This window comes from Geotrypetes seraphini, chromosome 2, assembly GCF_902459505.1.
Source record: "Geotrypetes seraphini chromosome 2, aGeoSer1.1, whole genome shotgun sequence".
NCBI classification, from domain to species: Eukaryota; Metazoa; Chordata; class Amphibia; order Gymnophiona; family Dermophiidae; genus Geotrypetes; species Geotrypetes seraphini.
In genome coordinates, this window is record NC_047085.1 from 53,043,627 (window position 1) to 53,056,408 (window position 12,782).

General features: G+C 40.6%; 1 protein-coding gene across 1 annotated transcript in view; it reads left to right on the plus strand.

Annotated features, from left to right (window-relative positions):
- Positions 1-12,782, plus strand: part of CSMD3 (CUB and Sushi multiple domains 3) — a 1,852,015-nt gene that overhangs the window by 233,309 nt on the left and 1,605,924 nt on the right. Inside the window, exon 3 of the mRNA XM_033933128.1 lies at positions 7,864-7,976. Coding sequence (XP_033789019.1) covers positions 7,864-7,976 — 113 coding nt within the window. The remainder of the gene's footprint in view (positions 1-7,863; positions 7,977-12,782) is intronic.

The window sequence follows — 12,782 nt, forward strand, 5'->3', positions numbered from 1 at the left end:
TACAGACGTCTGTGTTCAAACATGTCAGACTATAAAGCCAACAGCAAACAGCTATATACTCGGTTAATAAACAGAGGTTATCCCTCTACTGTATTGAAAAAAGCTTATAAAAGAGCAAAATTTATGAATAGAGATCTTTTATTTGTTCCAAGTAACAAGGATAAGGAAGATGAAGATGACATCGTAACATGTGTTTTGGAATATTCTCCTAATACTAACAACATCACCAAAATTTTACGCAACCATTGGGATATAATGGCATTACAACCCATATTCAGAGAGACCCATTTAAGAATGGCATATTCTCGGCAAAAAAACTTCAAGGAACTTTTGAGCCCTTCTGATGTCACAGAACCTGTTTCAGCCAGAGATCAACCCGCAGGCCACTTCAAGTGTGGTAAATGTTCCACCTGTTTAATCACACGCGAACTTAAAGACATTTTTGTGCATCCAAGCTCAGGACAAACATTTGAGCTCAAACACAACACTTCATGCAATTCTATGTTTGTGGTATATGTCTTTATTTGCCCCTGTCCAAGATTATATGTGGGACAAACCATCCGTCCTTTTAGAATACGAGTGACGGAACATAAAAGTTGTATTCGAAATAATCGACTCCAAGCTCCCATGGTCACACATTGTTTGGAACACAATCATGATTTTACTGACCTACAATGTTGTGTCATTGATCACATCAGGGACAATTGTGCAGATAGACAACAACAACTCCTGCGGGCTGAACAAACTTGGATTTTCAAACTGAACAGTGAAGAACCCGACGGGCTCAATCAAAAACTAGAATGGAACATTTTCTTTTGATTTTTTGTAGACTTCGGACATCTTTTGTTGTCAGCTCTACATCATATACCTCATTTAAAACACAAATTTAAAACATAAGGTTTTTGAGAGCGGTTAATTTGCATTTTCTGACCGCGTCTCTTTCGAGTCAGGTGTTCAGTCAGCTGCTCTATTACACAGCCACTCCCGGGGGTCTGACGTCATTCCCCGGGAGTTCATAACCCGGCACAGTCATGGTGTAGCCATCTTTTTTGATCTTTGGATCGTTTGAGACGTTGCGGCGTCCTACTAAAAGGTATGTCAAGGTGGCTTCTGAAAATATTTTTGAAGTTTGCTGTAAGTCCAGATATTGATGTAATTTTCTTTTCTGGTTTCAGTTTTTTGATCGGACTTTGATTACACCCTGAGGCAGCAAGTTAGTGAAACGCTGGCCATCGTCGGTGTACCGGTCAATTGAGAGATAAGTAGAAAAGTTTTTTCTTCTATCAAGCTTAGACAGCCCTGCTTATAGTTGTTTACAATTGGGAGCAAACAGAGGTTTTTGCCGGTGAGGTTATCACCCTACCACCTTTATCCACCATTGTGGTGGTGGGAGGGCCCCTATCTGAGGCTTTTCCTCGAGTTCAGCTTGAACTTTCTCCCTATGACTAAAGCAGCTCTGTCTACACGTAGTACTTGACATCATTTATTGTTTTTTTCTCGTGAAAGTGTTTCATAATAATACTGATTTTTTCACGAATCCGAGTATTTGTGCTATGTATTTGACTATCTTTAACATGTTTTAAACTCTAGTCTTCCTCCTACTTCAGTCAGAATCCAGTAGTAGTACAACACATTTGTCAACAATGAGACACCCCTGCGATTGACCCTTTTTGTTTATGAAGTCAATACTCAGTGCACCAAGTATTGCTCTCCATGTCCTACACCCCATAGGATCTTGCTCTTTTGTATGCCTCTCCACCAATTCCAGTTATTTCTAAATTTCTTCAGAAAGTCACCAGAGACAACACTTGGGTGATCTTTAAGTTGGGATGCTTATACTATAAAGTTGCTTTTGGTGTTGCCCCATTATATGAGGGTCATTTCATAAATAATGCACACTATTTTTTAAAATTTAATTTAATTTTTCAAGTATTTATTTGCAATCCTTCAATATAGTCTCTCTGCTTTGCAATGATCGAGTCCCAATGTCCGAGAAGCTTCATTATTCGATCCAAGACACTGTTTTGTTCAGTTGCTGAATGGCTTGGGTACCGGCGGAAGAAAGCTGTTCCAGAGATTCAAAACAATGTCCACGCATAGGTTGTTTCAACTTTGGAAAAAGGTCGAAATCTGGTGGACTCATGTCTAGACTGTAGTGAACATGAGGCAACACTTCCCAGCCATATTCGTGTAGCTTTTCAATGAAGAGTGGAGAGCTCCATCTTCCCCATGACCAAAATAATTTTTATGAGCTCAATCAAAAGTCAAACAGATGATTTTTGCTTATGATCATGAAGGCATCATCATCACAGACAAAGTTCCATGTGGAAGAAGTGTCACAGTAGTCTATTATCGTGATTTTTTGCAAAAAATATGCAGAAAAATTCACAAAACCCGACCTCGGTTGCTCTTGGCTGGGCCACTCGTTCTTCACAACAACGCTCGCCCGCACATAGGGAATGTAATTGAAAAACTACACGAATACGGCTGGGAGGTGTTACCTCATGCTCCCTACAGTCCAGACATGAGACCACCAGACTTTGACCTTTTTCCAAAGTTGGAACAATCTATGCGTGGACATCGTTTTGCATCTCTGGAAGAGCTTTCTTACGCCGGTACCCGAGCCATTTGGCAACTGAACTAAAACAGTGTTTTGGATGGAATAATGAAGCTTCCTGGACCTTGGGAATCGGTCATTGCAAAGCAGGGAGATTATATTGAAGGATTGTAAAGAAATACTTGGAAAAAAAATAAAACATGTAAATTTAAAAAAATAGTGTGCATTATTTATGAAATGACCCTTGTACTTTGCCAACAGATTTGCTAATGTGACGCATAAGAATAGTAGAAAATCTCATGCCCTATTTACGTTCCCTTCCGCTAAGGCATGTAAAAGTAAGAAATATCATGGGCATTGTCTTTCCTACCAAGCAGCTTACTATGATAAAGGTTTCCGTTCATTATTAATTAGATCCACATCTTATGTACATTTCAGAAAACTGTTGAAAACTTTTCTTTTTTCTAAATTTCTGATCAATTAGATTTCTGTATATCATATTATTTCTGTATTTTCTCATAGCATAATCTTTTGTTAACCGCACTGAACTTACGGCTCTGAGGTCTAGAAATCTGCTATTATGTTATGTCATGTCAAATGATTCTAATTGCTCCTCATTGGCCCGGGCAAATCTGGTATCTGATGCTCCTGGACCTTCTCGATCCTCCTCCACTTCCTTTAGGGAATCATCCCTCTCTTCTCTCCCAACACAATGGTCATCTTTACATCCCAATCTTCGCAGCCTCAGTCTCATGGCATGGAACTTAAACAATCAATCCTTGCTGACATCCTAATCTCTCCATCAGTTCAAAAGGGTTTCTTTGCAGCCAGATGCCTGCCCACAACCAAATCTTATCAAGTTAAGTGGAAACTTTTTTTCCATCTGGGCACATTCTCAAGCTCCAGATCCTTTTTGCTGCCTGATCAGTCACATTTTAGCATACCTGCTCCACTTATCAGATTCAGGCCTTAAGACCAGTTCTGTGCATTTTCATCTGTCAGACATATCACCATATCATCACCTTTTAGATAGGAAGCCAATTTCGCAAAACCATCAGAGGTCTCACTAACCTTTGGCCTCTACTTCGAACTCCACCTCCAGCTTGAGACCTTAATATTATCTTGGACTAGTTGATGAAAGATCCCTTTGAATCTTTGGGGTCTGCCAACATGGAAAACAGCCTTCCTCATGGATCTTACTTCTGCAAGTAGAGTTAGTGAAATGCAAGCACTAGTTATCCATACCTCCAAATTTTCCCCAATAGGATTCTAATGTGGACTCACCCAAAAATTTCTTCCAAATGTTGTTACAGATTTCCATCTCAATCAATCAATAAGTTTATCATCATTTTTTCCTCCTATGCACTCTTCTTCAATAGAGCAAAGTCTACACACATTGGACTGCAGGAGAACTTTTACTTTTCTACCTGGACAGAACTGTGGCTATTTGCAACACTAATCAGCTCTTTATCTTCTTCAATTCAGCTACTCAAGGCAACTCAGCATCTAAATGGATTATATTCTTGTGGATTGCCCATTGCGTTTCTTTTTGCTATACTAAAGCTCATCGGTCTCCTCCTGGACAGATTGGAGCATATCAAGAACGAGCAACAGCTTCCACAGTTGCAAATTTGAAATCCATCCCAATTCATGATATCTGCAAAGCAGTGACTTGGTCCTTAGTTCATACTTTTTGCTAAGTTCAGCACCAGATATTCAGTTTGGAAAATCAGTCCTCCACAATTTATTTACACTATAATTTATTCTGCCTCCCATTTTCTGCTTAAAGCTAAGGACTTACCAGCCTCAGGTTTTTGCAGCCCAAATGCATGACCTTGCATTTCTTAGCATTACATTTTAGCTGCCAAATTTCAGACCATTCTTTAAGCTTTGCTAGGTCTTTCTTCATGTTATTTACACCATCCTGGGTGTTTAATCAATTGCAGATTTTGATATTTATAAAAATGTTAAAAAGAACAGGCCCAAGAACAGAACCTTGAGGCATACCACTGGTAACATCTCTTTCCTCAGAGTGATCTCCATTGATCACTATCCTCTGTCACCTTCCACTCAACCAGTTCTTGATCCAGCCCGTCACTTTGAGACCTATCCTGAGGGCATTCAGTTTATTTATTAGAAACCTATGTGGAACAATGTCAAAGGCTTTGTAAAAATCTAAATACACTACATTTAGTGCAATCCCTCCATCCAATTCTCTGGTCACCCAGTCAAATAAATTTTTCAGATTTTTCTGACAAGACTTACCTCTAGTGAATCCATGTTGCTTTCAGTCCTGTAATTCAAGATTCCAGAAACTTCACCATTCTCCATTTCAAAAGTGTTTCCATTAATTTGCTTACCACAGAAGTTAGACTTACCAGTAGGTAATTCCCTACTTCTTCCTTACCTCTACTTTTGTGGAAAGGGACCACATCTGCCCTTCTCCAGTCCTCCAGTACCACTCCCAACTCTAGAGACTCATTGAAAAGGTCAGTCAATGGAGATACCAGAACTTCCCTAAGTTTCTTCAGCGCCCTCTGATGTACACCATCCGGCCCCCATCGCTTTGTGTACCTTTATTTTAGCTAGCTCCACATGAACACAACCCTCTGAAAATCGATCAGGATCTATTACTCCTCTATCCGTATTATCACTTCTCCTCTCTCTAAGAGATCCCATATGCCTAACCCATGCTTTCTTAAATTCAGACACAGTCTCTGTCTCCACCACCTCTTCCAGGAGACTGTTCCACACATCTACCACCCTTTCTGTAAAAAAAGTATTTCCATAGATCCATCCAGCCCCATCGCTTTGCCTACCTTTATTTTAGCTAGCTCCTCACGAACACAACCCTCTGAAAATCGATCAGTTCATGTATCTATTTCTGGTGCATTTTTGTTTCTGGCATTATGTTTCAATAAATTACGTTTAAATCCATCCAAAACTCAGGTTTTATTGTTATCTGGGAGATGAAATCTTCAATTTCCTGCAGCTTTTTCTTTATAAGAATACAGTACTGAAATTCCCATTTTAGGGAAAACTGAAATATTTGAGAGTACTTCATGGTTCTTCACTGTCAATGAAACTGCATCTCAAATTGGTTATTCAGAAGATATTTTTGAAGCTGAAATCACTACGACTTTTGAAAGGATTGATGAGTCTGCCTAATTTTCATAGAGTTGTACAAGTATGCATATACCCATTGTTTGATTATTGTAACACATTGTTAATTGGTTTGCCTAAAAAAGATTTAAGAACTTTACAAATTGCTCAAAATGCTGTTTCTCATTAAATCTCAGGAAGTCCTTTACATACGGCTTCTTTTGCAAATCCCTGCTAGAGGCTGCAATGCACTAACAGCCCCGAAGTCCATAGCGTGGCTTTGTAAAAGAGGCCGATAGTCACATTACACCAATTTTTAAGCAATTTCATTGGTTGCCTGTTCATTGCTGTATTCATAAAAAAAATGTTAACACACATTTTTAAAGTTCTTTATGAACAACAACCACTTTGTCTGTCTGCAACCCTAAAGGTTCATGTGCCTGGACATCCCCTTCATTCAAGTAATCGGACACTACTTGATGTTCCTAATTTTACGCAAATTAAATTGGAGATATATAGGGACTTGATCTTTATGGTCATGGGACCTCAGTTATAGAACTGTCTTCCAAAGGAATTGAGAAAGATTGGGTATTTGAATTCATTTAGGAAACTTTTAAAAGCTTCAGACATTTTTATGAATTAAAAAACAGAAATTTTAGACATTGTTCATTGTACAGTATTTGAATACTGCATGTTTTGAACAGCAGTATGTTTTAATATTATATCTATTTAATCTTATGTGTGCGTGCTGTAAATCACATAGATTTATAGTATATAAGAAATACTTAATTAAATAAATGTTGTTGCACATATTTATTAGCAAAAAAAACACAACAAAGGTGACCAATGGTGTTCAGTCTCTTGGTGTTGTGATTGACTCAACACGATCGTGTTTCGGCCTACAAGAGGGCCTGCCTCAGGAGTCTTGTAGTTAAGTCGTGATAGACAAAATCACAGTGCTCTTTTACTCATCATGGAAAGTATGTTCACCTATCCGTATAAAACCTGCCTATGCGGCTGAACTGCTGACTTGAAGAACCAACGTGTTCTGCTGTCTGTGCCAAAATTAGCAACAAAAAAACATTCCTTGCCTATGCAACAGTTAAATGTAGTCAACTTTTTGGGTTATCATCAATACATCTACTGTAAAATGGGAAGAGTAGCCTAATGGTTAGTGCAGTGGGCTGAGACCCTGGGGAACTAGGTTGTATTGTATTGTGTTTATTTATTATTCACCTTATACGTAGCAAAGGACAAATGAAAAGACATGATAAATACCGTTACAAAAATCGAACCATACAAAAATACAATAAAAACATAAAGCAGTCAACAGCAATCATCTTTAACATACACAGCATCCTCCCCACAACCACAACACAGACATCTGTTGTTCAGCCATATTTCATTTTACAGAAAAAGATGGCGGTTCAGCTATCTTTTAAATGTGCCATATTCTCTTGCCGCCATATATATTGCGGAAGCCTGTTCCATTCCTTTGGACTAATGCAGGAGAATACCCCCGCCCTTGATGTTTGAAGTCTCAACTCCTTTCCTGTTGGAATCTGCAGATTCATGCCGCAGTTCCCTGTGATTCTAGGCAAGTCACTTAGACCCGGATTCTGTAAACAGCGTTGTAGGTGGCCGCCTTAAAAGCGGACACCGATCATGTGTCAAAAACGTGACGGTGCCATTTAGAGAACTGCACCTTGAGGAAAGGGTCCGTTTTCAAGCCTACATTTCGGGTGCCTGCCTTGGACATGAATCACGCCTATGGAGGCACGTTATAGCACCTAATTAGCATTAGCCACAGCTATAGAGGCATTAAGTGTTATAAAGTGACTTTGTAGGTGCATTTCTAGCACCAATTTTTTTAGGTACCAGTAGGTGCCTTGAAATTTGACTTAAAAGCTCTTTTAAACAGCATTTTGTACTTAATTTAGGCACCAGTAGGGCCGTTAAGATGCCATTTATAGAATATGGGCCTTAATTCTCCGTTCCCTGAGGTACAGTACTTAGAGATTATGAGCCCACGAGGGGCAAAGAAAATACTTGCGTAATATAATTGTAAATTGATTTGATTGTACCGCACATGCCATCAATATCAATCATTAATCCCTGTACTAAACATGTGGGAATGGCCTTTGTTAACGCTTGTTGGCCCCTGTATTTGCTAAACAATTAAAATCTCTCTGTTTCTATTATAGGTTAACTGGATTTCATCTTCCTCCACCCGTAACAAGTACAGGACCTGTGTTTTCATTACGATTGACAAGTGACTTTGCAGTTAGTGCTCATGGGTTTAAAGTACACTATGAGGGTAAGTTGTATCTATCATTAGCTTGTATCTATCATTAGGTTGTAGTTTAGTATTTATTAATTGAAAGAAACTATACCAGCTGCATGTGAACAACATGATTGGAATATATAAATTTAATAGGACTGAGATTTTTTTATCAAATTATTTTTCTCCTTACTGTTTTTTGTAAAGAGGAGAGTGAATATAAGAATCCGCTTTACAAAAAAGTATATATACTGTACATATAAAAATGCTACCACAGTCTTAGCATCATGGAGGAGCATTTTCAATAGGACATCTGAGTCTGACTTTGGACGTTTTGATAAAAAACCCAAAAATCGGGTCCATTTTCAACCCTGCATGACGTCTATCTTTTTTTAAAAATTTAAAATGGCCCAGCTAGATAGTTTGTCCAGCTAGACGTCTAATTTTTTTTTTTCCATTAAAAAAAAAAGTCCAAAACAAACCATTTCCATGTAGGAAAGGCCATCATTTTTAATGGACTGGCCACACAGACATGCCAGCAGACCTGTGGGGCATCCTAGGGGGCACTGCTGAGAACTTCACATTAAAGGTGCCAGGTACATATCTCCCCATAATCCCTGTGCATTATATGGTGAGCCCTCTCACACTCCCTCAAAACCTACTGTACCCACCTGTTTACCACCCCAATAGCCTTTATGGCTGTAGGTGTCACTTATATGGTGGTATAGTAGGCTTTTGGTGGGTTTTGGTTTGCTCACACTCTCCACGACAAGTGTACTAGTTAGTGGGATATGGGTTTGGGTCCCCTTCTCTGCAGTCCACTGAACTGCCTACTAAGCTTTTCCAGAGACCTGCTTGCAACTCTACTAGAACTGGCAGAATTTTAAAAGGATTGAATGGAAGAGATTGGTTTAGTGGAAGATCTGTGAGAAACAAGTTGCAGTAATCTAGGCGAGAGGTGATAAGAGTGTGGCTGTGGGCTGCGGTAGTGTGCTCAGAAAGGAAAGGCTGGATTATGGTAATATTATAGAAAAAAGAAATGACGGGCATCTGCGGAATGCACTGCCAAGATACCTGAGATTATGTAGGGACAATTGTTTTGTTTTGTTTTTTAAACCCAATTTAAAACCTTATTAAAGTCTTTTATTAGCTTATTATTTGGGAAGGCTATTTTAGAGCTCTATTAGCACATTCTTTTTTGGAAAAGGTTTGATGATACTGTTTTGCTTTGTTTGTATGCATCAAAAATGTGTATGCTTTTGTTGTTATCCGCTTAGTTATTAAGCAGAGAAGACATTTTTGAAATAAAATAAATAAATATTTGTACAGAGATTTGTACAGAGAGAGACGAGTCAAAGATGAGCCCAAGATTGTGAGCAGAAAAGAAAGAGAGGATGAGAGTTATTCACAGAAAGAGAGAATGGGGGGAGAGGAGAGAGAGGTAGGTTTAGGTTGAAAGATAAGAAGCACAGTCTTCACCATGTTTAGTTTTAAATGGTGGTGGGACATCCAGGCAGCAATGTCAGAGAGGCTGAAACTTGGGCTTTGACTCCTGTAGAAATTTCTGCTGTAGAGAGCTGTTCACAGTCACGCATAGCGCCAAGCTTAGGCTTTGCACCTGGAGTGTATAATGATTGAGATTTGCTGAGCCTCTGAATCACACATTCATTCCACCACTGCCCTTCCCCCTAAAACAAAGGTTTTTTTTTTTTTTTTTAAATGGCCCTGCCTCTTGCACATTATGCCATATCTACATACATCTTTGGTGATATTATGCATATTTTATAAAAAGCCCAGTGTTCACTGAGCCTTTCCTAAAATATTGGCCTAGTTTTAAATGGGCTGATATGAATGTCCATTTCAAAGTAGTCCCTATTGGCACTTAACTTGGATCCCAAAATTTAGGAGCTCAGCTTTTTAATTTCAGCCTCAATAAAAATAATAATACTCATCACTTTGGAGATAATAATTGGAGCTGTGATTGCAACACTGTTCAAACCCAGGGGCAATAAATCTATAAATATTTTGGAGCTGTAAATAAGAGATGTATATGGATTTACAAGAATAGCCTTTTTTTTGGCAGAGTAGAAGGTGCTAATGGAGTGTTAATGATATCTCCTAATGCAGGCTTGGAATATTTTCTTGAACTGTGTCAACTGTGTTTTAGACTTACCTACGTTTAGACTAATATTTCCTTTTATGACAGTTGTTAACTGCCACTGTAAATCCTACAGCGTTCAAAATGACTAGGGAAAAAATAATGCCATAACAATCATTTCAGACCTACATAAGCTGCTTCAGATAGCAATATCTCTTAAGAACGGAATAGCTTCCAGGGGAATCTCAAACAAGGGTAGGCCTCCAGAGGGTTTGTTTTGCAAATACCATGACAGGAATGAATCTCGCATGTAAATCGGGGCATGTTGGAAAAGATCTCCATCTCTGTTTTACTTCTGGAATTCTTAATACTCTGAGCTGTTTCAGATAAAAGGAGAGAAGATTTTCAAAGTTATTTTCAGAATAAATGCCCGTTTTAGCTGAGTAAATTAGCTTGTTTGAAAATTGCCTTTACTCATCTTGCGTACGAGACTACATCAGCTTCATGTTGTTTATTTGGATTAAGAGGAGATGTTCCTTTGGGCAGGTTAGTTTGAGGGAAGAATGTACATACATGGGATTCTGAACATTTTGCTTCCTTCTATGAGCACCCACATAAATATTCAATCAAAGTATGCCTATGCAGAGACTTCAATTAATATAAAACACTACAGCTAAACTTATTTTCAGTAAGAGTAAATTTGATCACGTAACCCCTCTACTCAAGGAATCACATTGGCTTCCAGTGTATCTCAGAATTTAATTTAAGTGCATTTGTATTGCATTTAAGATCCTATTTGGCATTTTTGCTACTTTGATTCCTTTAGACTGGAATGGGCGTAGGTCTCATCTTGCCAGAAGTTCTCAAAAATTAAAACTTACATTTCCCTCTCTCAGTGGTAAAAACAGAACCTTTAAGAGATTTAGTCGTTCTTTTTTCTTTTAAATTAACCAAATTTTGGAATGCTTTACCGCTTACATTAAGAAGTTTAGGTTCTTTTGCTTTATTCCGGAAAGTTCTGAAAACTTTTTTGTTTGCTAAATATTTTGAAAATTTATTATTTCAGTCTACTTTTCCTTATGTATTACATAATTGTTAACCGAGTCGAGCTCCTCTTGGTTGATGATGCGGTCTGTAAAATTAAGGGCTCCTTTTATGGAGGCACGGTTTAACACGCATAATACCGCGCGCTAAACCGCCGCACTCACTAGTCGCTACCGCCTCCTCTTGTGCAGGCGGTAGTTTGTGGCCAGCGCGGGGGTTAGCGCGTGATGAAAAGTCTCGCGCTTTAACCCCGCTACCACGGCTTTGTAAAAGGAGCCCTAAGTTTTAGTTTGGTTTATATAGAAATAACCCTGTTGTTTGTTTTTGAAAATTAGCTACAAACCCTCAAATTCTGTATAGGGAGCCTTAAGTTGTGTGCGCAAGCTGGTGCACAAAGCCGATTTCCATGCGCAACTTAATTGATTGGCCTGATTGGCGCTAATTAAAGCTACGTGCACATGTGTCAGTTCCAGTATGTGAATTTGAAAAGGGGATATGGCTGGGGAGGGACATGGGTGGATCTAGTGGCACTGTATTAAGGAGGTGGTGGTGGTGGGCAGACCACCCCAGGTGCCATCTTGGTTGTGGCACCAGCACCTCTCCTCCTCTGTGCCCCCTCGCTCCTTCCCACTTCGCCCCTGCCATGCGAATGCCTTCACTGCCCCCCCACTCCATATTTCTAGCTCTTCGTCTGTATGAGCAGAAGCTCCAACCTGCTGCATGCGCCGGCCTCGGCACTCTCCTTTGATGTTACTTCCAGGTCCCGCAAGTAGGAAATGACGTCATAGGAAGAGCCAGCGCATGCAGCAACTTGGAGATGCAGCTCACGCGGGGAAAGCTAAACAGGTATGGAGGAAGGGAAGGGGCAGGTGCGCATGCAGTAGGGGAGGAGGGGCAAAGAAGAAGGCAAAGGGGATGCCACCACCCAGGATGCCTCCCACCTTCGTTATGACAGTGGGTAGATCATGGGTGTTTCTAAAAGTTATGTGCACCATTATAGAATACAGTGTTCCTCTGGTTATTCGCAGTTCACGATCCCGGTCATTCGCGGTATTCTCCGACCAGGACTTACTGTGCTAAAGTTGGGCTTCACCAATCAGGAGCTGGGAGGGGGATTGGGGGTGGGGGGATCGAGGGGTCGGTGAGGGGTTGATCTGGGGTTCAGGGGGGGTGTTCGTGGGATGGGGTGCATCGAGGGCAGGAAGGCCAAGGATCCCTCCTGCCCGTATCTTAGTGGGGGTGCGGGGTAGGGGGTTCACCTGGGCAGGAGGGCTTGGGCTCCCTCCTGCCCAATCATAGTCGGGGGGGGGGGGTTCAGGGTGCCGTGGGGCAAGGGGGCTTGGGCTCCAATTTGCCCCATCGTAATCGGCAGGTGGGGGTGCCGCAGGGCAAGAGGGCTTGGGCTCCCTCTTGCCCCGATCGAGTCAGAGGTTCGGGGTGCCACGGGGCAAGAGGGCTTAGGCTTCCTTTTGCTCCAATCGAGTCAGAGGTTCTGGCTGCCGTGGGGCAAGAGGGCTTGGACTTCCTCTTGTCCTGATCGTAGTCTGGGGTTCAGGATGCCGCGGGGCAGGAGAGCTTGGGTTCTCTCCTGCCCGGATTGTTGTAGGGAGGGGGTGGATTCTGTAACCGGTGTTTTTTGACAGACACTGGTTACAGAATCCAGCTTTTAGGTGAAGGACTGGATTCTCCTTCACCTAAAA